Source organism: Chaetura pelagica, unplaced genomic scaffold, assembly GCF_000747805.2.
Source record: "Chaetura pelagica isolate M959 unplaced genomic scaffold, ChaPel_1.0 scaffold207, whole genome shotgun sequence".
NCBI lineage: Eukaryota > Metazoa > Chordata > Aves > Apodiformes > Apodidae > Chaetura > Chaetura pelagica.
In genome coordinates, this window is record NW_009953929.1 from 3,453,076 (window position 1) to 3,480,610 (window position 27,535).

The following is a 27,535-nucleotide window of genomic DNA, read 5'->3' on the forward strand; positions in this document are numbered from 1 at the left end:
TTTCCCTACCATGGATATTATCGGGCAAGGGCACTCATGCTGAATGGCTCCAAATATGCCAGTTTGGAAATCGCATCTCTTTTTATATCAGAAATTTAGAAGAAAAAAAAATTACACTAATTGGGAAACTGGGTGAGAAGAATAATCTCCAAAATGAAAGGATAACTATTAAACTACTAAATTCTCAGTTCTAAAAATGAATCTAGGAGAACAGCACCTGGCAATTTCAACCACCTGCAATCAAAAAGATATTTTGTCAGACATGGAACTAGTTATCAACTGATATGAATTCTAGTTTGTGCTCTAGATAAAACAGGATATGCTGGCTCTATTTAAATATGATTAGGCCTGTTGCTCTTCGTCCCAATACCCAAGGCTTTTCTCTAAGGGTTCATCTATTACGCATATGAACAGCAAAGCAATTAAACACTTCAAAAAGGAAGACTGAAAATTTCTAATGAAAGAATTATCATCTTCACCTCCTGAAATAGACAAAACAAACCACATTAGGAAATAGTCTTCCGCATTATGTAGTGCCAGTCTTCTGTTCATATGAAAACTGCCCACCCCACTCATGGAAACATCTGAGCTGAAAATATTTGAGGTCACGTAAACACCTGGACCCATCTTGCCACAAAAATCTACCTACCCTCTGGTTTCTGAAAAGTTGCAAGCACAAGAATTGGAATGCTTCATGAAAAACTGCCCATAAAATGGAGGGTTGGGGAGGGGAGCCGGGGGGGGAGGGGATTGTTGTTTTGGTTTTGGGGTGGGGGTTTTTTGTTAAACAAGTTAATACATCTCGATTGTTAAAGCTCTTGCATGAAATTCTTACAATCCTGCATGTATAAATTCACATCTGCCAGACAAGAGAATTATGAGCTAACACAACTATGGTATTATCTTCATTTCACTTCCATATTTTTCTCCTTTATAAAAAGGTATGCAACATACTTATATATCTGCCCAATCCAAAGAAGAAATTTCCCCTAGTTTCTGTTAATTTGTGAGTATTTCTCCCAAAAACAACTTTTGATGATCCTTTCCTTGTCTTTGAATAGCAGTGATTCATTCTGACACCTAAAAATACGGCACCAGTAGATTTCATTACAACTCCCCATATCCACAAAGAAAACAAATCCATTCTGGTGGAGAAACAACATAAACAACTTGGCTTTCCACAGGGCAAGGCAAAGCAGAAGAGTGAACGTATTTCTCTGACTGGAACTCCAGGGAACATGCATGTCACAGCGCTATGGATATGTAGAGCTACTATCCAGTATCCCTCCTTAGCTTATCCTTTGTACATTGGGGGTTTATTTTTCCCTTAAATTCTGCAGGTTTTAAGTTTATAGCTTTAGAAGAACAGATTTATTATTTTTTTAAATGTCAAAATCAGTCAAATGAAAGCAAAGATTATTGGTTTTCACTCTGTAAGTGCGTAACCTGTAGTGAATGTGCAGCCCATGGTATTGTTCATTCTAACTGCTACTTCACCTGTTAATTATCATTGCTAAAACATATAAAGGGAGCTATAAGCACCCTGACATTCTGTTACACAAGTACAATGAAGGAAAAAATACAGAGCCAAGCAAAATGCAACCCAGACACTATGCCCTGTGAAGCTACATCATCAAACATTTCCCAGCTGAGTGTCCTTGCTATACCCACCTAAGCAGGAGCACTGGAAATTATGAAAAGAGATAATTTATGTAAACATAAACATGTATGTATGAACCTTTGTTCAGCTACCTTTTTTGCTTCTACACCTTCCCAAATCATCAGTGTCATATTTTCCATTCTCTCTACCAAATGTAATTTCAAATGACAGTGAGACCTCTCCTTAGAAAGACTTCTCCTGCAGACTACTGTTTTATAATACAGCTGTAGATATAAACCAAGCCACATGGATCTCAGTGGGTATTTTCAGTGCTTACTCTTCAATTTTTTATTTTCCCAATGCAATGTGTAGATTCCTGTCATTATTCTAAACAGAACATCTGCTTAATGTTTTTTATAAACCAAAAAGAAAGAAGGATGTAATTCTTTTAAAATATTAGAAAATTTACAAAATATGTAACTGTTTCATACAAACCAGGGATACAGAGGCATTTGTAGCTGGTTCCAACACTGCGACAAATGCCATGGGCACAAGGATTCAGCGCACAGAAGTCAATCAGCTGAGCACATGTAGATCCTGTAAACCCTGCACTACAACTGCAGGAGAAGGCAAGTCTATCTGCATAACAGGTTCCATTGTTCTGGCAGGGAGATGAAGCACAGGGGTCTATTTTCTCTTCACAAGAGGTTCCTAAAAACCCTAAAAGAAAAAAATAGTTTTGGTAAGTAAACATTCAGTTATGTATAGAATTTTAATGACTAAAGTAATTTAAAGGCAAGCCATTCACACATCTATGGTGCTTCTTTCTTTATTCTATGAATATTATAAAAATACAGACTTCCTTTATGTATTAAACTCTAATTTTACCCAGTAACATGGTATTACATGTTTCTGGTAGAATCATAGTATCGTATGATTAAGACAGTGAAATGCAAAAATATTTATTGAATCTAAAAAGCAGTTATTTTATAAACTGTATTTGGCTAGAAAAACAGAAGACATTTTCTACAGATTAGGAACAGACTATCTGGGAAAAACAGGCTCAAACTGACCTTTTTTCATTTCTGTTAATGCATTTGCTAAGAATAACAACCTCTAAAGCATCAGATGAGTTTACCCGAGCTTCAGTAATTGAAAAGATTACTTTTCACAAGAATGTACTTCTTATTAGCTGGAGAGACAATGATTTATTGAAGCAACACCATGTAAATATAATACTTAAAGAAAAGAATATCCTTGGAAGGGAGTTTTAATCAGATCTGAAAAATAATAACATTTGAACAAATTGCAGTACACTAACTGCCATTTTTATCACATACATAGAAATGTGAAGTGTGGTTATTGTACCCAAAAGCAAGTCAGAAAAGAATATTCAAATTCTAGCACCCTTCCAAGTAAGAGAGTAAACTGTTCTTATCATTCATCTCCATTTTTTGTTTTTTGTAATGAGTATTTGGTCCATTCATACAGATTGTCACTTTTCAGGCTCAAAATTTCCTGGAATATCTTACACTGTAGAACAGCTCTTAAAATCGCAATACACTCATCACTGTGAATGGGAAATGAGGAGTAAATCAGGGCAGCTTCCACTCAAGACCCATCAAGCCAACTTTACTGATCTAACAGAAAGTGTAAACCATGGAAGTTATGCCACTCTAAAAGACTACTCTAGGATTTGAAAAATATTTAATCAGAGAGATAAACAAATTTTGCCAAAAAAAAAGGCAAACCACAAAATGTGGACAATGGTGAGAGAAAGGATTGAGATGGAGGAGGTGCCTCTACTACATAGCAACCTGCCAACAACTCAGAGCATGAAAACAAATAATGACAGGTGATACTTTGGGTTAACACTCAATATTGAAATCTTATCCCTGATGGAACTTTTGGCCTTACATATGTATTTTTTTGTACCTACAAAGTTTTGCTGATCAATTAAAAGCAGCCTATGTATTAGAACTGAACCCCTATATTGTATAAAAGTTATGATGAATACCAAAATTTACACAAACTACTACATTCAATACATACTTTACTGGCAATTAATTGTAAGTGTCTGAGGCTTTGCTCAAGGAGACCTACTCCATGTTTTTTACATCCACAAAAGCTCAGTGAACTGCATCAGAAAGAGAGGGAAATGGATATTAAACAAAGGTGAGCAATCCTGTACTACAGGGATCTACTCAAAGCATTAAGAAAATTTAAATTATTGTAACTAAGGAAAAGGTAGAAAGGCCCTGTGACTTACAGAGAAAGACAGGATATCCTTGGACACTTGGCAACAGGATTTTAGTTGCATCCTCATAATATTAGGTCCTGGACAAATGATTTAAGAAGTCACACTTTGCTTACATGTTCATAAATTTTAATCAAGACCCATGGAATGAAAACTACTGAAAAACAGTTTTTAAAAATGTAATTAAAATAATATATGCAAGCTATACAGCCCACAGATTTAACTTTTAACAGTTAAGTCATAAGTAACTCAGCAACAGACCAGGAAAGAATAGCAAGTTTGGCAAGGCGTGAGCAAAGAACAAAGTAAGAGCCTTCTGCCATCTCCATTTTGCTACCTCATGGCTCAAATTGCTTCACAGGCTTTATCAGGACCAACTGCACACCAGTGCTGAAGAGATATTAAAAACAGATTTTGTGGAATCCTGTATTAGAGGTCCTTCCTGCAGATGATATCTGCATAACCATCAGAAACTGAAAAGAGTTGAAAACTTAAAATCAATAATCTAATGCCAGCAGCAGTTTGCTGACAAACGGGGAAAAAAAAGCCTGTGCTGTTATCACAGTAATTCATTACAATTTTACAGTTATCAAAATCCTGGACAGATTTAAAAGAATCTGCAAGGACTTCTAAGTATTACAAAGAGGAGGTCAGCAGTGAGTCTGGAGAAATCTCTGCACAAACTCTGAAACTGGATTAAAAATTATCTAGGAGATCTGAGGTCACACAATGACACTAATGCTGCTTCACTACAACCTTGGCAAGAATCTTCCCTAGAAAGAAAAGATTACTGGCAGGTGGCTAATGTTTCAAGTCACAAAGCACTTCAAGAATATAAGCAGGTTTAAAATACAAGAAAACATGTTGCCCTTGCTCTATCTTTGACTGCACTGTGAAACGTGTTTGAAGTTTAAATCTTATGTTAGAGTTAAGTATTTGAAAATACTCAAAGCTACAGTAGTTACACATGTAAATTGAAGATCTATTATGCTAGCCTTTCTAAATGCTAATTTAAGGCCACATCAATAAAATAATTTATAACAAATAATGCAAATAATATATTTTTAAATCACATTCAGAGCTGCATTGATTGCAAGCAGAATGAAATGCTGTAGGGGAAAAAAAAAAAAAAAAAAAAAAAGGATTATTTATTTGTGGATTGCTTTTCAGCCAGTTAACACAACCCCAATCCTGCATCTAGGCCATTATTGGTATAACAGGCACATGACTGAAACAAAGACCACTGGTGATTTGAAAGTTCTGAACACAAAATTTACCAACGGAGTAACAGAAGGTAAAGAGGAAAAGCAACATTAGAAAGGATTTATACTACCACAATATAATATTTGTGCTTACATGGATCAGACCATTTGGCTTGTTGTCAAGAAGAATAAAAGTAGTGAGCCAGGTGATATTCTTCATATCTAGCTATAGTCCTCCAGGGCAATGATAGAAACTAGATAAGAAACAGTTTTCAGAGACAGAAAAGCTCTGGATAAAAGCCAGATTTCTCATCAGGATGGGAATTTAATTACTTGGCTACTGAAAACAAAAGAGCAGTTTATGAAGTAAGGAAGTTAAATGTTCTCTGAAGACACTGTACAACTGCCTCTCCTACAGTCTGCAGAACAGGAACTTGCCTGAGTATTATATTAAACCTAATTCCAAGAATTACGTGAACGTGAAAAATTAAGTCTGTGAACTGTTATGACTAGGGATTACAAAACCTTTACATCTGAAATATAGGGATAGATTTTAAAAGAAATACAGGCAAATAATTATTTTCCCTATAGAAAATTGTTTTATGAGGAAATACAAGATGTCTGATGGAATTTCAACAGAATTCTGTAAAGGGAGACAAGATACTTATAAGAATTTTTTTTAAAAATCATTAAAATGTAGTTGTAAGATTTTTATTAGAATTTACTTTAGCTAAGTCTTCACACAAAAACAGAGGCTAAACCCACTAAAGCATTAAGAAATCTATTAAAAATACGAGTAATTTGGGAAGATGCCAGATAAAAACATTAGATTAGCAGAAGATACCAGAAATTAAACAGCTATGAAATTTTTAAATTAACAACAAAAATTTACTTCAGGTAAATTAAACTATCTTATGGTAATATGAAGAACTCTGCATTCTCTTAATCACAAGTAACCTTGGGAAATCTTCCATATGCAAAAGCTGTGTGACCTAGTTTCCTGGAATCAAGTTAATAAATCGGTTTATTGTACATAAACCTAAAGAAGTTAGAATCACATCTGCAAGATAGGTTATAGTAAAAGGCAAGAAAAACTGAAGAGCTTGAAACTTAAACTATTCTTAATCTGGGCTAATAACTTCTGTTCTCTCAGTCAATTAAAATTCATGTCGACAATGTACATTTTCTCACTGCTATTGCAAGTCAACACATGAATCACAACTTAGCATCTTCTATTGATGTCAAACTCTTCATTTTTTTAAAACCACAGAAACCACAATAAGATCATTCATAAATTTGCTGCTTCACAGTATTTCCAGAAATATCTGCAGGTCTTGCAGTGCACTGTTGCCTAGATGTATTTACCTGCAGCTACTAAAACCAAATTGCGAATAGTAAAATAAAATTTGTCCTCAAATGTGAATTTCAAGTAATCTAGATGTTAAGCTCCTAATCACAACATTGTTTTCTCTCTATCTCCTTTTACCGGATGACTATGATATCCATTTTTGCTGCTGAATATTTTTCAAAAATACATTAATGTCAATGAAAAAATTTCTGCCACTTCTGTCAGAGCAGAGACAAAGGATAAGTTAATCAAAATCCTGAGATTCCAAGCTATTTTCCTGTGGTTGGCCAGCTGAATGCTTGCTATTTTTATCAGTTTATTGCTTCCCTATAGTACTGAACACAGTTCATCTGGTACACATTATCAGGACTTGGAAATTGCATGTAATAACTTCAGAAACATCTTGCAACACAAGTTCATCTCTTCATTATAGTAACTGTACTTTGCACTTTTTTTTTTTCTGACTTTGTTCAAGGCCATATTCCACTACTAATTTATGGTTTTAGTATCTTAAAAGAAAAATTAACAAAAGCTGTCAAAATGTTTAAAAAATGTTCAAATTGACAGATGTTTACTATGTGTAGGTTTTCAGAATTTCAATAAATTTCTTTGCATGGTCATTTGAAGGTAATATTTGCTAAATGTTTGTTTATTATAATGAAACTTTAAAGATGATGATCAAAGTTCCCTACCTCATTGTAAGTACATCTCAAACATGCCCCCTTCCCAATAGTAATTAGGAGTCAAATTTTTGAACAAAGTCCTGACTCCGTAGCTTAAGGAAGAAGGTCTACATTGCAAATTTGAGTATAAAATTCAATTATCTCTTTAGTATGAAGTGACTCAAGAACTTCACATAGCTATTTATGTTCTGACATGTTTCAGACATTAAAATCTACAATGCATCACATAGAAAATAGAATCTGTAAGCCTAAAAAAATGTACTTATTAAAGGACTCTTATGACAGTAAAATTCTTAAAGTATAACAATGAAATGCTCATATCTTATCTAGGCTCCTTTTCCAGTGCCTCAGACCTCACCTTCTGTAAGTTATCACATGCTTCTTCATGAACTAAAAATCTCATTTCTAAAAGAAATACTCAGTCTCAAGGTTGCTCCTCATCATTTCCACCTCATTCCCTTTTCTGCAATCTTTGTCTTTTCCCTTTGTTATACTTTTCCATCTTCTTTTATCCTTTCCTGCCTAACCACATTATATCTCCAGTCTTTTACTTTTTACACAGAGTGAAGCTCCTTGGCTCCTTTTGCCCCACTGTGCTGAATTAGCACTACAGAAAGGCAGGCCTCTTCTCAACGAGCAATTACTATTAAACACAGCAGGAGAATAGCAGCAGAGTGAGACCTCACTTAAATTAGAAAGTTATCGTGGGGTTTTTTGGTAGGTTTTTTTAAATGGAAAATTTGAAGACATGCTAAAAATAGCAAATCCACAAGTTACTGCATCTGCAATTTTCAATTAACTATCCTTCATTGAATTTACAAAAACAGCCAAATCTCTTCCAAATCCAAAGAAAAGCTCTCAAAATATGCCTCTATGAGAGTGTTATATAACTCAAAAGAAGAAAAAATAATGGGAAAAGCAGCCATTAGTAATTTAGACAACATATTTTGTGATACAGACAATATATTTTGTTAAATAAACCCTCTCTTTTCTTCCACAAAATATCTGAAAACCTGAGCTCATTTGCATTACTAGATCTTCCAAAAGAAGATGGAAAAGCAACAGCTCATTACTTAATATGCTCATTAGGCAAACCCAGAGCACTAGCCCTAGGCCCTTCCAGACAGACTGTGCTACTTTGGCACCAAGGCTCTCCCTTCTTTATGGTGACGACGTGAGTATGAAGCAAGGCCACATAATCCCACAGGAAGCATTTGGTCTTTGAAACAACAGTAATTATTGCAGAGTCAGGGATAAACGTTAGGCTGCTATTGAGTTATCACAGGCTCACTCAAGAAGTGCAACCATGCACACAAGATGGCATTAGTCCCTGCAAATCTAAGAATGATTTTGTCACGTCCAGGGGACTGAGAATCAGACACGGTGCAAATAGCTCTATTATTTCTTAAGGAAAGAATCCTGGAAAGTTCAGACAGTGATTCCTGAAACTTTCTGTCCCCTCCAAAAGCTTTTTCTATGTTAGAAATAATACAGGTCTATCTACACAATCTGATTTTAATAAGAGTTGTAAATGTATTTCATTATTTTTTTTCTTGTGCTGCCCCAGTGCTTTTTGAAAACATTTATACCACATGAGTATGTTAGCCATATAAATAAGTAACCAGAATATCAGTTCTTTCCCCAGTCCTATCCTCACTCTAGAATATGGCTGCTCTTGGAACACAGAAATGGTACTGGGAGAGTAGACCTTATAACTCTGCACAGAAATTTTGGGTCAGGTGACTCAAAAAGCATCTTTGCCTGTCAACAAAGTATGTCAGCAAAGAGGTACTTTTTGAAGGTACTAAGTTTTCTTTTTGGTTTTTTTTTCCCACTCCTCTCCGTCAATGTCAAAAAGCACATTGTATCTTTAAGGAAAATCCAGAAGCCACAGAAAACCTCATGACCTCGAGCAGGAAAGGAGCAAAGGTTTGTAACACATAAGAACAGAACTATGAACAAAGAAAAATACCAGAATAATGATCAAATGGTACCAATGCACCCCAAGGGGAAAAAAAAGCAAAGCATACAGCTTCTAAGACAGAAAAGTGACAGGGCCAAAATAAGCCTACTTGGAGCATACAACAGAAACAACTGGAAACTTACCAAACACAAAGATGTATCAGTGGCAAAGAAAGGAGCAGGAGACATTAAAGAATCAAAGCAGGCAGCAAGACTGTAGGAGCAAGGGGCAGAACACAGAGCTAACTAAACAAGGAAATCTGAGAAGAGAGAAGCACAAGGAATGATTTCCTGTAGCAGGAAAGCTGCTCTCACTGAGAACACTACACACCCTGCAGTGGCACAGCAGGTAACCTCTATGTCACTCTCTTTGGGTAGAACAGCTCTGGGGGTGTATGAAGGGAAGGTTTTCCTCTCCTGTGCTCCAAGTCTCCACACAGGCAGGGGCTGGTGCAGGGCTCTCGGAGCGGCCAGTGCTGTCCCAGGAGCAGTGCTGCTGCCTGTGGCCTTCACAGCCTAATGGTCACCAGCATGACCTCCAGGAGCAGAAGAGAGACACATCACTGCCCAGTGACCAAGGCAGAAATGCCACTTGGCAGGGCACTGAAGAGCTGTTCTACAAGCCTGATAGCCCAGCCACAGCACGCCTCTAGCAGAGGATGGGGGATGTGGCCATCCAAGGACCTTAGCCTACCAGTAACCCTGTCCCATACCCAGCACCCCAAATGGCAGCAGGAGAGAAGTTGAGAGATGGTCAGCATATTCATTAATAGGTCATCAGAAGCAAGCAGTTCAGGTATGCCTCACACTGAAACAATTATGGCAGTTCTAAACCAACCAAAAATCCCAGGAGCTATTTTTCCAAGCATTTATTATAAGAAAAATCATTTCTTGCAAAGCATCTTTGAAGATCCTTGAACAGATTTCCTAAGAAAAATGCAAGTAAATTTTTTACCAAGACTAACATGTCAGTTTTCTCACTGCATTTTGCTAATAGCTACAAGGAAAACATTTTTCAAAATTCTTCCAAATGCATAATCTGCAGTGATGTCAAAATGTCAGTGTCTGTGTTTCAACATTGCTGTGAAGTGGGTCACTCATTATAGCACAGCACTCTAGAAAAGCAAGGAATCACTCTAAAGAAATTACAAACAATCTTAATTATTAAGCAAGTATATATTACTGGAGCAATTGTCAAAGACTTCTACCCTTAGAGCAAGATAAGGTGCCAGCAGAATAAAAACAACAACCACAAATCAAGTAAGAACAGAAATATAATTAGTTCAAGGTTCTAATCTTAGTTATAAATAACTAATAGAAGGCCTCATAATGAGAGCTTTCACTCCTGATAATTTTTTAATGAGCAATTTAGGCATCTGCCATTCCAGTTGCCATATTGTTACAACAGATACATTTCAGCATCATAGTGTCCTCATTTCACATAGTCATATTGACAGTGTTTACCACTGAGAATCACTGAAAGGCTTTCATATAGAGAAAGGAGTAAGTCCAAACAGAAAGGAGAATGAATCAAAACTTTGGGGGATTGAAATAATTCCTTCAGTTTTGAATTATTGCTCTTACACACATTTTAGCCAACTGACCTATATACAGAAATGTACAAATGCTGCAAGAGAGGCATCTTTTCTTACACACTTACTGGACAACAAAAAAATCAGAACATGCCCTAAGTCTCCTCAGTTTCACACTTCTCACAGTGCTGGAGCCTGATTTCTGCTCTAGAAGTGCCAGAGAATGAGAGAATATTTCTTCACATATATGGTGAAAGACTAAGCTCCTACCATACTTTATATACTATTGCTGACTTTACAAAGATTACTCATTAGTTGGTTGGTTTGTTGGGTTTTTTTCTGGTATACAATTATGGTCTACAGCATTTTTTAAAAATTAATTAATCATATATATAAAAATATATAAATTTATTAAATATATATATATACATATAGGTATTTCAGTGATATATGTATCACTGAAAATTTACAGTAAGTGCACCCTGCAAAACACCCATTTGTATGAGGTACTAAATAGGTCTTTATCATTTACCTTCTGGGCACTGGCAACTGAACCCACTGATGTTGGATGAGCAGGTACCTCCATTTTGGCACGGCTGCTGGATGCAATGATCAATCTCTGACTGGCACAGCTCTCCGGTGTAACCTACAAAACAGGACAGAACTTGAGAAAACATAGTGAAAATGAGGTTTTATTACTAAATGTATTACCAGGTCATTCAAATAGCACCATTGGTTGTTTTGAACAAAATTAAACGAAGTAAGAAATAGAATTCAGGACACTCTTCTAATTTCTTATAAAATGAGATTTTTAATTAGAACTTACACTTCACTGGAGAAACATAATAAGTAGTGGAAATCTAGAGATTCAATCAGTTGTATTTTACCAGCAACACTAGCCTGACAGCTCTAGCATGATGGAGGATGGTGTTGAGCCCTCATCAGCACCCATATAATCAAAGAAGAAAAAAAATTTTGAATGGTTTTTAAACACAACTTCAATTTCAAGTCAGTAATCTTTAGCAAGACTTTGAATAAGACTTGACATTTTGAATTATTTGTGCATATGCTGAATGACTGTAATTTCCTCATACTTCTGTGCTTCAAAAAGTGTTTATTTTAAGTGGGAGTTGTGAAGAACTGCTCAGCACAGTTGCAAACTCTTCCAAATAAGCTCCTGTAGGTTCACAAACTACATATCGTGTACTGTACTATTTGACCTTAAGTTTGCATTGTTCCATATGTCTGATGTCTATAACACATCCCCCAAAAATGAACAAATTTACAAAATACAGTCTAAATGATTAAACACTCCTAACTTAAATTCCTTAAGAACTATCACACACTCCTTGTTCTAATTTTTATTTACCTCCAAGAAACTATGTTGGATGCATGACTGAAGAAGCAGCTACACACAAAGACATTCTATTTTTTAAAATAAACCCTTCCAAAAATTGTGTATCTCTTCTATTACAAGCACGTTTAACGCAATGGCTGGTGTTACAGACCGACAACGGTGGCACTGTTAGCATATTGCTATGAGCAGGTATCAAAGATGAAGACCCCAAGGTGAGAAAGAGAATGTGCCTGGACTAGAATTTTGCTTAAGCAGGGGAGAAAATGAAAAATAAATAAATAAAATCTTATTTTTATTAAATAATTATTTTTTATGCAATCTAAAATAGCATTTATAAGTCTTTTTAGGCAGGCTAATACTTGTAACTGTTCAAACCTATTGATCTCACCATAAAATACCTCTCAAGATATATTGTTATATTTGGAGCTGCTAGAGCACTACTACAGAGAAGGATTTATAAGGCTTTCCTTTCTGTGTACCTTACTTTTTTTATATGCTATAGAGAGCTAAATCATGTTCCTATTTTCTGCAATGCAAAATCTGGAAACTCTGTGTTACATTGTATCTGGATTAGTGTCCATAAATTACCTGAACTGGAGAAAAATAATGAGACTGCACCCCATGAGGTGCTCTCACCATGTAGCTCCTCTGGACTGGATTGAAGCACTTAGAGGGACATCAGCCTCACCCAGGATAATTTATGATTTTTTGCAATTCTAATCGGTCTCCAACTCACATAAAATTTATGAAAACATCAATGAGGTATTACAGAAGACTATGTCAATTGATTTCTTTCATCTGCAGGCTTCATATTTTTTCAAGCAATCAATTCAGCTGATTTTTTTTTATGAATCACAACACAGTACTGAATATGCTTAACTCATTCAAACACTTTTCCATCTTCAAATTGTTACCAAGTTTGTGAAATACAGAAATTACTCTTGGAATTCAACACATACCCAAAAGAGTCTTGGCACAGAAAGGCAGAAACAATTGTGGTGCTCTGTAGCTTGCTACACAAATCTAACCTCCTGCAAATGTTGTTACAGTTTGTGGAAATCTCACCAGACATAATACTTCATGTCAGCTTTAGGAAAATAAATATGTCCTATTATTATCTACAGGGTATGTTTTGTCCCTCTGGAAGAGAATATAATTCAGGAATTTCATAGCAAATATGTCACAAATGCTACAAATGAAGAGGTGCTAAGCAATCGCCACGGGGCATGGGGGGAAGCAGTTTTCTGATGAGATACACCTTAAGAATCCTCACATCTATTTTGTGCTGATACTTCTTCATGACATTTTTTCTATTGAGATTTGGGACACATGATCCTATTCACGGGCAACTGTTTCTGAAATTGTATGTGGAGACATTTATGATAATTAAACTTATTTACCATTTTCTTTAATATCTTTCCATACGCAATGAGCACTTTTTAGAAATTTCTAACTATATAAAACCAGCTAATTTTTCTGACAATTTTTCACCAAAATTTTGTGAAAAAAAAACAGGGGTAGAAATAAAAACCACTGAAGTTAACAATGATTAAGCCATCTGAATAACATTAGACATTTGCTACTAAAAAAAATAAGAAAAAAAATATAAAAAAATAAAAGCTAAACCTTAACACAACGCATGGAGGTCATGGAACACAACCTTGCAAGTTGTAGAATGTAATAAATGAAGTTAACTACATTTGGCTTGCTGAGGATTTACAGAGGGACTTGATCACACTGTCATTCAGCAGGGAAGATATCCCATATGGAAACCAAATAATTTAATTCCATCTATTTTAAGCTTTTTTTTATACCATGAGAAGAAGGAGGGGGTTTGTATTAAAAAATATGTATAAATTTGGTATTTTGTTGTGGGGTTTTTTTCCCCCAGTAAGAGCTAACAATTATTCTAGAGACAAAGAGTAGAAACAACTATGGAAATAACACAGCATTAATTTTATTTTAGATAAATAGTTTTAAATGGAAAGGTCAAAATTCAAAGTTAAAAGAAAGCAAACATGCCAACGGAAATATATTCTATTTCCATTTCCAAAATATGTGAGAGAAATACATCTTCTTCTAGAAATTGTCATGATATTAGTAATTGCTTCATGGTATTTTGTGATATTAATTTTTCTACAATTATGTTAACACTGTATGAAACAAGCAGATGAGAAGCCTGTGCCTAATAGTAGCTACAATTTTAACTCATAGGGAACTTCTACAAATATGGTGAGGGCAAAGTTTAAAAAAAAAAAAAAGCACGTGATAGATACCTGGGATCATAATAACCAAAAACCCCCTAGGATTTTATAACATGACACAAATAGAATAACACTTACTTTATCGAGGCACTTACCATTTTTAACTTACCAACAGAAGTAGGAACTCTCACAGGTTTGATTTAAGTGTAACAAAAGCAGCTGGTAATAGTAGGGATTGTTCAAACAATATAAGTCTGTTCAGCTCTGATCTTTCTCATCTTATCTTTAAATCATTATTCAACTATATTTACATATCTTGTTAAAGTGACAGTTGATCCTTCAGCAAATTAATGAAACAGAATAGAGTACCCCTGCATAGTAACTCTGCATCTTATTTTCAGAGCATCATAAATCCGGGTCATTATCTAAAAATACCAATATAAATCCCTTTCCTGCTATGTACTCGCTACAGTGACTTTTTAGCAAAGACAGAAGTCCTAGAGGCTAAAAAAGGATAATTAAAAGGAAACACTTTAGCCTTTAGAGAGAATGAAGGGGCCTTAACAATCTGCCATTGCTGATTTTCTGAACTGCAAAGTTCAGAAAATGTCCCAGAGGATGGTACATGGCAGCCACATTAAAGCATCCACCTGCTACTAGCTGAGTCATTTTTCAGGGTGGTACTTACGTATTATCTAGAGCAGCTAGAAGTTTCTCTGGTCTGTGCTGATGTGTTAGGGCAAAGAATAAGAGTACTCCCATCTTTGAGGGAATATCAGAACACCCACTCCATGATCCTGCCTTGGGGCAGAATAAAGGAAGTATTGCTACAGGTACCTTTTATACATATTTAATGCACACAAATAACCACTCAGCATTAAAGCCAGTCAATAACCCTTTTGACACAACCACTAAAAACCTGACCAAATGTGATTTTTATGAGAGTCTATTCTGGAAACATAATTTTTTTTTCCTCCTTTTTTTTTTTTTATTTTTCTTGTTCAGATAAGTTTCCTTTCTCTCTAATATCAACTGATCAGTACTATAGAAATGAAAGTGTAGAATAAAATGTCTTTAGACACCAAAATACATTACCCGTTACTGAACCTAATTTTAGCCAACTTTTATTTTTAAGTAATTTTAAAGTAGCTGTTCCATTACAACAATTGAGATTGGTTTTGAAATATAGCTTAAATAACAGAGCTTTCTATTACAGCCATTTAGTAAGGTTTGTTCCACCAACTTATATCTTTAATTTGCCCTCTAGCCTATGACCATTGTACTTAGTTTAAATGTAATTTCAATTAAGGTGTCTATATTAATTTAATAATACGTTTAAAGTAAATATTCTTAAAATAACTGCAGAGAACTCAGACACTTGTTCATTAATCAAACCCATAAATTGGTCAGTTTCGTTTATGATTTTTTTTTAAGTTTTTAAAAATGTAATTTCATTCAGAGGAACAAACCAACAACTGCATAGGGTGGAGAGAATTTTCTTCCATTTGGTTGGTGCAACTGAAGAAAAGTGTTTACTAGTTACAATGGAAACACGTTTATTGAAAAGTTAGTTACAATGTGTACTTAAAATCTATATTGAAAAGAAGAAGAACAACAACAACAACAGGAAAAAAAACAGCCACATATTAAGATAAAAGCTGATATAAACTAAATTTGGGTCATATCTTCTTGGTAGGTACTGTTCTATTATGAATAATTAATTAGTTAGGTTATGTGGTTATTCAGTGGCATTTTTCACAGATAAACAATCTCCCACAGCCTTTTTTAAACTGCCCTTATTTTGTTGTTGTATGTTCCTTCTTTCCTATTATCTGCAGTCACACAGCTCACTGCTCTGCAAAATATATGCATGGAATGTTAAAAAAAAATGCATTATTCAAAGCATAATGCGAAACCTACCAGCTGGGCAGCTGCAGGTGAAATTGTTCCCATCGTGTTTCTGTGCTGCATCAGTGCAGGTTGCGTTGTTCTGACAGGGCTGGCTCTGACAGGCATCAAATTCTTCACACAGGGAGCCCCGATACGCATCCTCGCAGTTGCAGAAAAAAGTTGCCTTCAAGCAAACAGGATACATAGCTCACCATAAATGCTCAAAGATTAAGCTTTCATTGAACACTCTATTGAACAAAGATAGTTTTGTTGTCTTCCTGTTCATGACAACAGTAGCTGTCATCAATACATCAACTGCATCAAGTCATTCTTTGACATACTAAACCTGCATCAATTCTTCAGCTACAATTTTTTATGAAGTCAGGTAACTTAATCTAGTCAAGGAGGCTGGGATCAGATCCATAACATTTGAATCACTATAAATTCTTTCTCCCATTCCAGAAATTATATTTATAGACTGAAATAACTGTCAGAATAAGTAATGTCCAGATTTATTGCAACAAAGTCCTACTATAAAGATGGATCTTTATACAAAGAGCAGGGCTTGGGTCCCAAACTAGTGACACACACCTTCAAGTCTTTTCAAATGCATTGTCTTCTGAACATATTTGTTATGTTTTCCAAACCTGCTTCTTAATAAAAGATCAAGATATTTAAAAACACTTATAGTAGGCAGGATACAGCACATTTTTATTAGTAATAAAAGAATTAAAATTAGATTTAAACATCTTTAGGTCACTAAGATTGTGAAAGGACTCTCAAAGAACAGAAGCAAGAAATGCTCTCTCATCTGTAATATGCATTTAGATTAAATACCTTACTTTCTCTGTTAATTAAACAGTAGATGGCAACATCACTCACTCTCATACATTTCAAAGCCAATCATTAGGGCTAGAACAGCTGTCCCATACACAAACACTGTAATACAAAGTACAGAATGTGCATAGAACCCAAAACAAAGAGATGGGGTTAGTATTTATCTTCTATTTTTACTCATATTTACTTGATATGAATAAACAGCTGCGACATAAGTAGAAAATAAAATAATCATCTTTGTACAAATAAAAACCCAGTAAAATCCTGATTTCATTCTTCCTTACAAATATTACACCAGTAGAGTTTAAACAAAGTTTAGTAGTATATACATCTCTAAAATTCAAAATTATGTGCATGGTATTTATCAGGAGTGCCCACAGTCCCTGCTAAGTGCATGGTCTATACACATCGTTGTACTCCTCCCAGCCTCTGCATAAAACAACTCCAAAAATCTCACACATTACCAGTGACAGGTTCCCAGAAAAGGTGGTAGCTCAACAGAAATGAAAGACGGGCAAGCATAACACAGTCAGGATAATTATCATCACATAGCACAGTAACCTACCTTGAAAATAATTCATATGACCTACACAGGAAAGTGGCTATTTAGTGAAAGAGATAATTACTTTTTATTAAGAACTAATCAGTTATCTGAATACACAGTATTTTCACATTTCTGTACAGCACTGGGGGAAAACACATCAGCACAGGGATCACTTTAGTCCTTCAAGCGAAGAGCAATCAGTGGTTCAAAATTAGTGTTGTCCTCAACATCTCATATCACTGGAGTCATTCAGTACTGTTGTGGATATATGGGATCAGGACCCAGGTAAATAGTGTAGCTTTTCTAACTCTTAGTTGATACTAAGTTATGTACTGACAAAGTGTTTGTTATCCTTCCTGAAGTGGAGTTTAGACTTAATACAAAATCAAAGTTATTGCCTGTCTCAATAATTCACCAGTTCTGGCTGAACAAAGTGAGATCCCATACTATAACAAAAATGGCAGTTTTTTTCTTAAAACCAACATGAGTAGAGTATGTAGAAAAATATAGGCACTGTACCTAGGTTCTGTGCCATTTAAAGACATAAGTCTTGATCTAATTTAAATGTTTCTCATCCGTGTGTGTGCATGAGGAATAAGAACAGGCTTATCTACATCTATCTGATGCTAAAGACATCCCTAATCAAGAGATCCAAGAAGAGTAACATCCCATCAAAGCTGATGCTCTCAGAACAGAAAGGTACCATCTTTGTCAGGTAGGCTCAGGTTGGTTTATTCTATATCAGAGTAAGATGCAAAGTACAACACTGCTAGGATGTTTAACCAGAGAAGAGGATGCATATACTGTCCACAAAGAAACAAAAAACATGGTTCTGCCTGCACTAAAATCTCGTTTCAAAGCAATGGAAGCTAATTCCTATAAGTATTTATATATATATATATATATATACACATACATATATATATACATAAATATAAAAATACAACAGTCAGTCATTGCTTCAACAATATTAATGAAATAAGAAGTTAAGAAGACCTCAGACAATATTGATATCTCTCTAAATATATGATATAGTGATCAATTTAGCATAAAGCATAGTTAACAAAATGGATTTTGAAAGCAGCAAAAGAAAAGCATTGTAACACTTCAAACCGAAATGTTTAATGACAAGTAACTGTACTGAGATGCAGAAAAATTATTCTGTAGAGGAGATTAAATGCTATCATTTTTAAATTATACTATTAATTTTTTTTCCTGAGTAGACGACATGTACTAACATATTAGAGGAAAACTAAGCCAAGAAGAAGCTACACACTGCCATAATGCTACTATTAGTCACTATCTAAGAATTTAAAAACAAAAACGTCCTAACAATAGACAGTACATCTGTGTTTTTTACTTGATTATGGGAGTGCAAATCTATCATGCATCATTCTGGGGAGTAACAAATTAAAATAATTAATAATTATTATAATTAAAATCATTTGCTATTATCCATCCTGTAAGTATCATATTATAAATATAGTTGCAATATCATTCTTTTTTCCCTCTTTTAAGAAAGCAGAGTAATGATGTGCTTATCAGATTTTAAATTTCATACTAGGGAAAACAAAAGCTCACTTTTTTCTTTTCGTTTTTCAGCTATATTAAAAAAAATATGTTAAGATGATGAAAACACAACAAATAGCAACTCTCTTGCCGAGAGAGGCTTTCAGGATTTATTACAACTCACAGTGAGTTTCTATAATATTTGAGCAAAACACTGCTGTATGATAATTATATATTTTCTATTTAGGAGTCTATTGTACTTAGGAAACAAAGTTCATATGCAGAAGAGCATGTCTTTAGGCATATATTAGGCTTTTCTATAACTAGCCTTTCTACAAATACAGTCAAGTGGATCTACCCCAAAGCTTCTAGCCCATATAGAAGACAAGGAATTCATCACTATTCAGTTTAATACGTTATTCTCAATGCAGGCAGAAACCAGTTATTTTTGTGTAAATCTCAAGGAAGCTTCATATTTACACAGTCAGCTCTTCTATATTTTACATGGGAGAGATGATGTTACAGAACAGAACAAACTGTGAAAGGAATAATTTTATCCCCATATATAAGCAAAAATGTAACTCTCAAATCCAATGGATGGCCAAAGTTCACTTTAAAATCCAACACATAATCAGAAATTCAAACCAAGCAAATCTCTCGTTGGGTTAATACCAAGATTTTTCTTTTCTGTGCACAGCTAACTGGTTTGAGGACAACTTATTCTAATATAAACCTGAGTATATAAATGTGAAAGTGGTATTTGTGTTGGGATGATACCAAGACCAGTATTATCCTTCTGACATGTTCCCACTTCCATTGTGGGGGAATGGCAAGCATGGCAGCAAAGCAAATGTATAAAGCCCACTCAAAGCAAGGAAAAGACATCACTTTGACTCAGCATCACCTCACTTCACAGAACTTTCTTCAAAGTGGTGATTTTTATGTTCCTGTCAAAAGCAACAATTGAAAAAGAAACTCTTGCCATTAAAAGCTTTCTGTTTCATATCCACATTCTATAAAAAGCATCTAGCTGAGTAGAAGTAGAAGATGTATCACTAAGGAATGGTTAAAAACTGGGCAAGGCTTCCAGGTTAGACCAGAATTCATTTGTTTATAGTTCTATGCACTTCACAGATACAGTAAGCCACTGCGCTTCTATCACTGCAGATTGTTAATTACATTTAACTTTGCCATTAAACAGATGTGTTACTACATTCTTTTACATTAAGCTAGACTTGGAATAAAACTATGAAGTACTTAAAATCACAAAGACAATCATTAATCTTCTTGGCACTGGAAGCAATGAACACAGCCACCAGAGCTCTTTGACTTATGGTATTAGGCTCTAAGAAGTTGCCTTGTGTCCTGCAAGACTAGACTGTGCAACACAGAATGAATAAGAGATAAAAACAAACAGCAAATCACAAAGGACATGTTGTAAGCCTAAAGAAAATTAAAGTTTCAGTTCTGCAAAAATAAGCGCAGAAGTGTCTTCTGGCAAATTGGCACAAGGGTTTGGTATGTGTCAAGCATGTAATTTTTGGCAGTTGTTGGCTCCATCATTATGAAATCACTGAGACATTTTAGGGCATATGTCACCTAAGATGAGTTAAACAATGGCAAAAAATTCCCTGTTTAATGAAATATGCACCTTCTATTTTTACCTATGCTGCTGGGCCTGAATCTGTTTCCTTGCTGCAGTTCTATTATGCAACTAAGAGGCTAAAAGAGCAAGGAAAACTGACAGGTTTAAAAAAACACTGTGGATGAGCAGACAACATGACATTTTCATTCCCTAGAGTAGGAAGCTGGACATAATTTAGCTACATTTGGAAACATTGAATCTGATGTTTTAGTGCCCAGCAGGTTACCTGGCACAGGTTTGATGGCACTTGCGAGAATTTCTGGCAGTATTCCTCATCTGTTTAAGTTCTAGAAAATTCAGGAGCACTTTGTGACAGTGAAAACAAAAAGCATAATATTTCTAAAGTTAACATTTTATTTGAAGATAAGACACACTGAGAATCCTGCTAATCCCAGTTCTTTGACTACCGCGAATTGACAGATAACTCTTTAGAAATGGACCTCAGTATAGTTTCTAAGTCCCACAGCTTCAGCCACAGAGTTGTGATCAACTACATCCTACTGCGAGTTCCATCCAAAACACTACTTTAATAAATTTTCCAGTTACTGCTTTTTGGTTCAAGATAAAGAACAGGTGGAAAGATATGAACAATTTAAATATTTCTTTTTATTTTCCAGTGAAAGCAACACACTACATGTGCATGAGGGGGTTCATTTGTCACTATCAGTTCTAGGTGTATTGTATAAAACTTTCAGTGTCAAGATTACAGGTGTACAGATACTGATTTCTCTTTCTTGAATGACATATTAGCTCCTCTTTCTTGCCATGCAGCTGGTTTGTCTTCTTTTTAAAGATTATTTTATTTTACTCACCACATCTCAAAGACTTATAAAACATGGACAATTATTAAAGACTATATATGCAATTTCCTTAACACAGAGTTATTAAAGTTTCTGCATAGACACAGGAAGTTTTTTGGGGGTTTCTTTGTGCATGCAATAAGTTAAAGAACTTAGAGTCATAAAAATGGACAAACAATATAAAAAATAGCAAATCAGGCTATTTCTCAAAGGCTGTAACTCTCAACTTGACAATAAATGGAAAAAGAAGACAATTTGATATTCTGTTATATATAGTAAATTTGAACGTTTTATTTACATAAGTTAGATTCAATATGATGAATTTATGAAATCAAAATATTAAATATAGTAAAGCAGAAAAGCTAAGCTGGACTAGAAAATATGACAGAATTAATAATTTATTTGGATGCTAGTCCAAATAGAGTAGAGTATGGTAGAGTAGCACTTCTAAATGCATTTTGCAATATTTGTGTTCACACATTACCTCAAGCATTTTAAAATTTCATTTTTCAAAAACAAAATATATACTCATTATGCCAGATGTTAGCACTGTCATGAATATATAGATTACTATGGCAATTTAATTATTGTTGTTACAATTCAAAGTCATTTTTCTATCCAAACGTGCTTACTGAGAATTTAAATCAGAAAATGGTAGCAGATGAACTAACAGTGAATTCCTTGAATATGCCAAATTTTCTGTGCTCACAGCAAGCTCACAGCTGTTAATATTTACTCAACACTTACTATTACTTTTATCTCCCAAATGAATATTAATAAAACCAAATGTTAAGTGTGAGTATTTGTGCTGTAAATTACTTTTAATCCATAAAATAAAATAAACATGTATAGGAGGTAACAGAGAACACTTAATCTCATTCACAGGCAACCATTCTGGTTTTGTAAAAGCAGTGTACAGACTGCAATTTTGACATATTTAGTTCTTATTTTCTCATGTTACTAGATCACACAAAAAATCCACAGTGGCCAGTGGAATTGCTCTCACCATTGTAATCTCTCCATGTCGTATTATGTAAAGGAGAAATACATACAGAAAAACTTCAAAATATTACCAATCACTCTATTCTGTTTCTTCTCATAATTATGTTTGAATAATTCCATTGCACCAATCAGCTATTTCTGGGAGCAATTACTGAGATGTGGAGAGATAAGTACCAGATTAAATCAGACCCTAAACCATAAGAAGGTTGAGGACTTTACAAACTGGAACACACTGATCTGGAGATTGCAAATCCCCCGTGCCCACCACATGCTCCTCATCTCAGGAAGAAATCTACTTGTATAGTGACAGCAAGATGCAGTACACATTACCTTATACTTTATTTGAATGATATTTTTCTATTGTCAGGGCAGCATATGAATCTTGGCCTCTCATATCAGTTATTTTCTTGTTTAAGTGCTGGATTTTTTAAAATAGCAAATAAATATATTGTTTTCCTTTAGCAACATCTGTGAGCTTTAGAAGCCTTTAACACAGCAGCAAGGTAAGCACACACACAGAGGACCAAGTACAATTTACCCTGCATTTATATTATCATTGAATTTCCACACTCCAGGAAGGTCTTAATAAATTCACCTTACCTTATCTGGTTTTGTGATACATTCTCCTTTTCCTGAACACTGTAAGTTATTTGAATGGCTTCCCACAGGCATGCAGGTACTGATTTTCACTATTACAGTCAGGCGCAGAGCCACAATGCATTTAGTAACTGAATCATTCAAAAAACCTAAAGAAAAAAAAAAATTTAAAAGTATTCTCACTATACGATAAAATATGCTAATACGTATCAGGGCTCTACAACACAAATTAGAATACAGTTTGGAAACAAACACTCATTACATTGAACAACAAAAGGCAGGCTGGTGAAACAGATATAGCTCCAGAGCTCTAATCTGCTATTATTTTTTAGGTCTCAAATACCCAAATCCTTTTGCCTGCTATCTCTTTGATAAGTTAAAAATATATTCCCTTAAGTTTTTTAATGACAAGTAGTATTAATATCAAATTCAGTGGAGAAAAGTTTTAAAATTAATTTCTAAAAATGACTTCAGAGCTAAAAAGTACACAGATAGTAAACTGCATTACACTCATAAGATGGACAATCTCTTTGGCTGTATTTTTATGAAGTTTGTGAGAACATACATACATAGATTGACCGCATTTCCTTGCGTATTTGCAATACAAATATAATTTAATGTCTGATCTTATCACTCTATAAGGTAATAAGCCAGGTATAGATGAACAAAACATGAAAATGGAAACATCTGATAAGGAGAAGAAAAATTCATTAATCTCTGGCAAGCAACTGGAATTGCACAGAATCAAAAGTTGGTTGGAAGCTGTTAAAATACACTGGAGCATAACAACATCCCAATCACCCATATTTCTAACAGATACATTTGGCAAATAAAATAAAGGACAGCGGGAAAGATAAAATGAGGTACATACACAGCCCATGACACACACAATTAAGTCAGAGTACATGTTAAAATACACATACCCCGCTCCTATACATGACTTGTGCTCAAACTACATTGTTAAACCACAGCGATTACACTCCTGGGTTACAGTCCACCCTGTGAGGTACCAATTAGTTGTTTTGTTCTGGAAGCTTGTGTCAGAATAAATGGCCAGTGATATAAAAAGTGTGGGTTTGCTACAGTGTATATTCTGTATGCAGAATATATGTATAAAAAAAAACCAAAGATCCCTCCACAAATTGTCAAACTTAAAATTTACTTCACTATCCTTAATGTAGGTAGATCCTAAGCATTTAAGTCTGTTTATAGGATCAGTATGGAAAGCTAAAGACACAGAACTGTTATAGGATTATACTTTCTCTTAAAAATTAATAGAGAACTTAAGTAAAAATGCATGCTTTTTTTAATCCAAATAAGCTTTATTCATAAAATAGAGAAAATAGATGCAGGAAGCGTATGACACAATGTTTTTTCTAATATTTTCCGCTTGGAATTCTAGAATCCATTTACAGCCTGAACTCCAAGGAATTTCAAAGATGCAGTCCAGCCTCTCGTATTATAGGCTGGTAAGAGCAGAATATTTAGTCAAGCAGAATAAATATAGTATAAGATAACATTAATAATGAACAGCAATGAACCAAATGTCATTAAACTCTCTGAACTTCACATAAATTCTCTTTCAGAACAGCTGCTAAACATTACTTACTTTCTGCATATGCAAGTGTTAAGCATAACTAACTACAAATTCCATAGAAAATCATATGAAAGACTTCCATTCTTTGTTCTTCATTTTCAGATTTTACTTTTTAAAATGCTGCCTCATTTGAACAATCAGTTGCCTATGCTAGAAACAATGATCCCTAAATCTAGCTTCAAAGAAGAAAATACTCAAGTCCAATACAGATGGCATTAGCTTGAGTATTTGTACCTACAAGTTAGCTGAATATTCAAAAAGAGCAGATTAAAAAAATGTTTTGGGTATAGGTCCAAATGTCTAATGGTCTGTTTTGGCTAGTGAAGATTATTGTAATCTGCTGACCTCTTTAAAGCAAGCCAATTTATTCTGGCCTTCATACACACACCATTTTTACCCATCTGTTCAAAGATGTAGCCAGAATTACTCCCTTTAACAATTGGATGCGATTGTCACTGGCAGTCATGCAATTATATGTGAATGCTTGGAAGAATGTGGTATTTAGGAAATGTCTTTGGGTTCCCATTTGCTTGTCTGAAGCAGATTGTTACATATTCTTCAGGACAGTTCCCTAAAGGAATACTAAATCAACCTTCTTTTTACTTTGAGTCTTGTTACTATTTTGGTATCAAAAGCCCTTGGGCAAACCACTGAAAAAAAAACAAAAAACAAAAAAAACCCCAACATTATTCTCACTGGAATGCCACACATTTTCCTGTACTTTCTAATTATCTCACCTGATTTCTAAAGATCAGAAAAATAAAAGCATGGCTATTTACAGCTGGTTATCCTCTATATGTCTTCTAATAACACTCAAGATGATCCGCTCCATGACCTTCCCTGGTACCAAGGTCAGACTGACAGGTCTATAGTTTCCTGGATCCTCCTTTCTGTCTTTCTTATAGATGGGTGTTACATTTGCTACCCTCTAGGCCATTGGGACCTTCCCAGTCAGCCAGGACTTCAGGTAAATAATGGAAAGTGGCCCGGTGATCACATCTGTCAACTCTTTCAGCACCCTTGGATGTAGCCCATTCAGGCCCATAGATTTGTGTCTGTCTAAGTGGTGTAATAGGTCTCTGACCACTTCCTCTTTAATTGTGATGACCTCACTGTGCATCCTTTGCCCATCTCCTAGCTCATGTGGATGTATATCCATGGAACAGCTCATATGAACAGGTCATAACACTTCAATTAATTTCTTCTCCAATTCCCCTACCAGCAACAGAAGTACACTGAGTTTTAAGTTCTATTTTTAATTTATAGGTAAGAGAATAATTTTAGCTGCATAATTTCAGCTCTCTCCATCTAAGGTCTGGAGGAAAACCTTACAGCTGTTTGTTGCAAAAGGTAATTGTGTTCAGTTCAACTTTGCTGGTATTCTAAACCCACTTAAAACACAATGACAACAGCCTATTTTAGGTTGAAGAATTCAGGGTTGAGCTATTTAGAGTAATGCTGTGGAAACAATAATAACTTAATAAATTGTCATCTGATGTGAGTAGTCATTTAGATTGCAGAGGAGGAATTTTCAAGCTTTGTGCACACACGGTTGATAGTCTGAGAAACACCTGCAGGAATTCATCAGCAGTATGCACAGTAAAATACACCATAGCTCATTCCATCCTGGGAGATTCACCTACTCACACCTAGGAGCACAAAACATGTATGTTCCTGTTTCTCTCACATCAAGAAGGTTAAATATGAAAAATAAATAAGAAAGTCAAAATAAAAGACGACAGATGTTATCATTTTGTCCAGGTGCTTTCAATGATATCATATAATGCCATTCAGATTACTAATCACACATTAATTAATTGATTGTAGATTTTCTGGACTACAAACTGATTTGCTTCCTTTGCAAGCCCCATTTCTGAGCAATACCTTCCCTCTATGCACAGCAGACTGAAGTCAGGAAGTTGGTCCAAAGTTGACTGTCAAAATAAGGAAGACTGAAGCTAACAGGCCACCAATTCAGCTCATTATCCTATCATCTTACTGCAGAAATACAGTAAGTTCCCTACATTGAACTTCCAATTCACAAAGGTCTTTAAGTCCACCCAGAGGTTTCTTGGTTGAGACAGGGCAACTGTCAAGGGGTTTGACACTCACAATGAAACATCAGTCCCTAACTTTTTAACTTATTTTTAGTCTGGTTTCCCAAGGAAATTAGACAGCAGTGGGATGTCTATCAGTTTCCATCTGTTCTCTTTTTCTCTCTCAACACTTGCCTACGCCAAAAGCTTTTGGGGTCAGTTGTCAGCTTCAGCATTTTGCAAAGCAGTGGAGTTTTCAAAGACACTAAGTGCTTACAGCCTCCCTGCACAGTCTATAGTCCTGGTATTAATAAGTCAAAATGGCTGGGAAAAAGAAAAAAGACCCAAAACAGGATTATGTAATTTCTCCATCCCATTCCAAGTGTACAGTACAGTCAGTTATTCATTATTTGGAAAATCATAGAATCATAGAATCCTAGGGGTTGGAAGGGACCTCGAAAGATCATCTAGTCCAACCCCCCTGCCAGAGCAGGGTCACCTAGAGAACATCACACAGGAATGCATCCAGGTGGGGTTTGAATGTCTCCAGTGAAGGAGACTCCACAACCTCCCTGGGCAGCCTGGTCCAGTGCTCTGTCACTCTCACAGTAAAAAAATTTTTTTGGATATTCATCTTGAACCTCCTATGCTTCAATTTTCACCCATTACCCCTTGTCCTATCACTGGTCATCACTGAGAAAAGCCTAACTCCGTCCCCCTGACACTCACCCCTTACATATTTGTAAACATGGATGAGGTCACCCCTCAGTCTCCTTTTCTCCAAGCTAAAGAGACCCAGCTCCCTCAGCCTTTCCTCAGCAGGGAGATGTTCCACTCCATCATCTTTGTAGCTCTGCACTGGACTAGGGAACAGGCAGGAGGGGAGGGTTGAAGTTGGTCTGTGCAGGGGCCAGGATGAACTCCAGGGCAGAG

General features: G+C 35.3%; 1 protein-coding gene across 1 annotated transcript in view; it reads right to left on the reverse strand.

Annotated features, from left to right (window-relative positions):
* The window catches only part of DNER (delta/notch-like EGF repeat containing), a 72,336-nt gene that overhangs the window by 22,071 nt on the left and 22,730 nt on the right, over window positions 1-27,535 (reverse strand). Inside the window, exons 5-8 of the mRNA XM_010001669.1 lie at window positions 22,973-23,118; window positions 16,066-16,219; window positions 11,117-11,230; window positions 2,096-2,320 (exon numbers count right to left, since the gene is read on the reverse strand). Of these exons, the coding sequence (XP_009999971.1) occupies window positions 2,096-2,320; window positions 11,117-11,230; window positions 16,066-16,219; window positions 22,973-23,118 (639 nt within the window). The remainder of the gene's footprint in view (window positions 1-2,095; window positions 2,321-11,116; window positions 11,231-16,065; window positions 16,220-22,972; window positions 23,119-27,535) is intronic.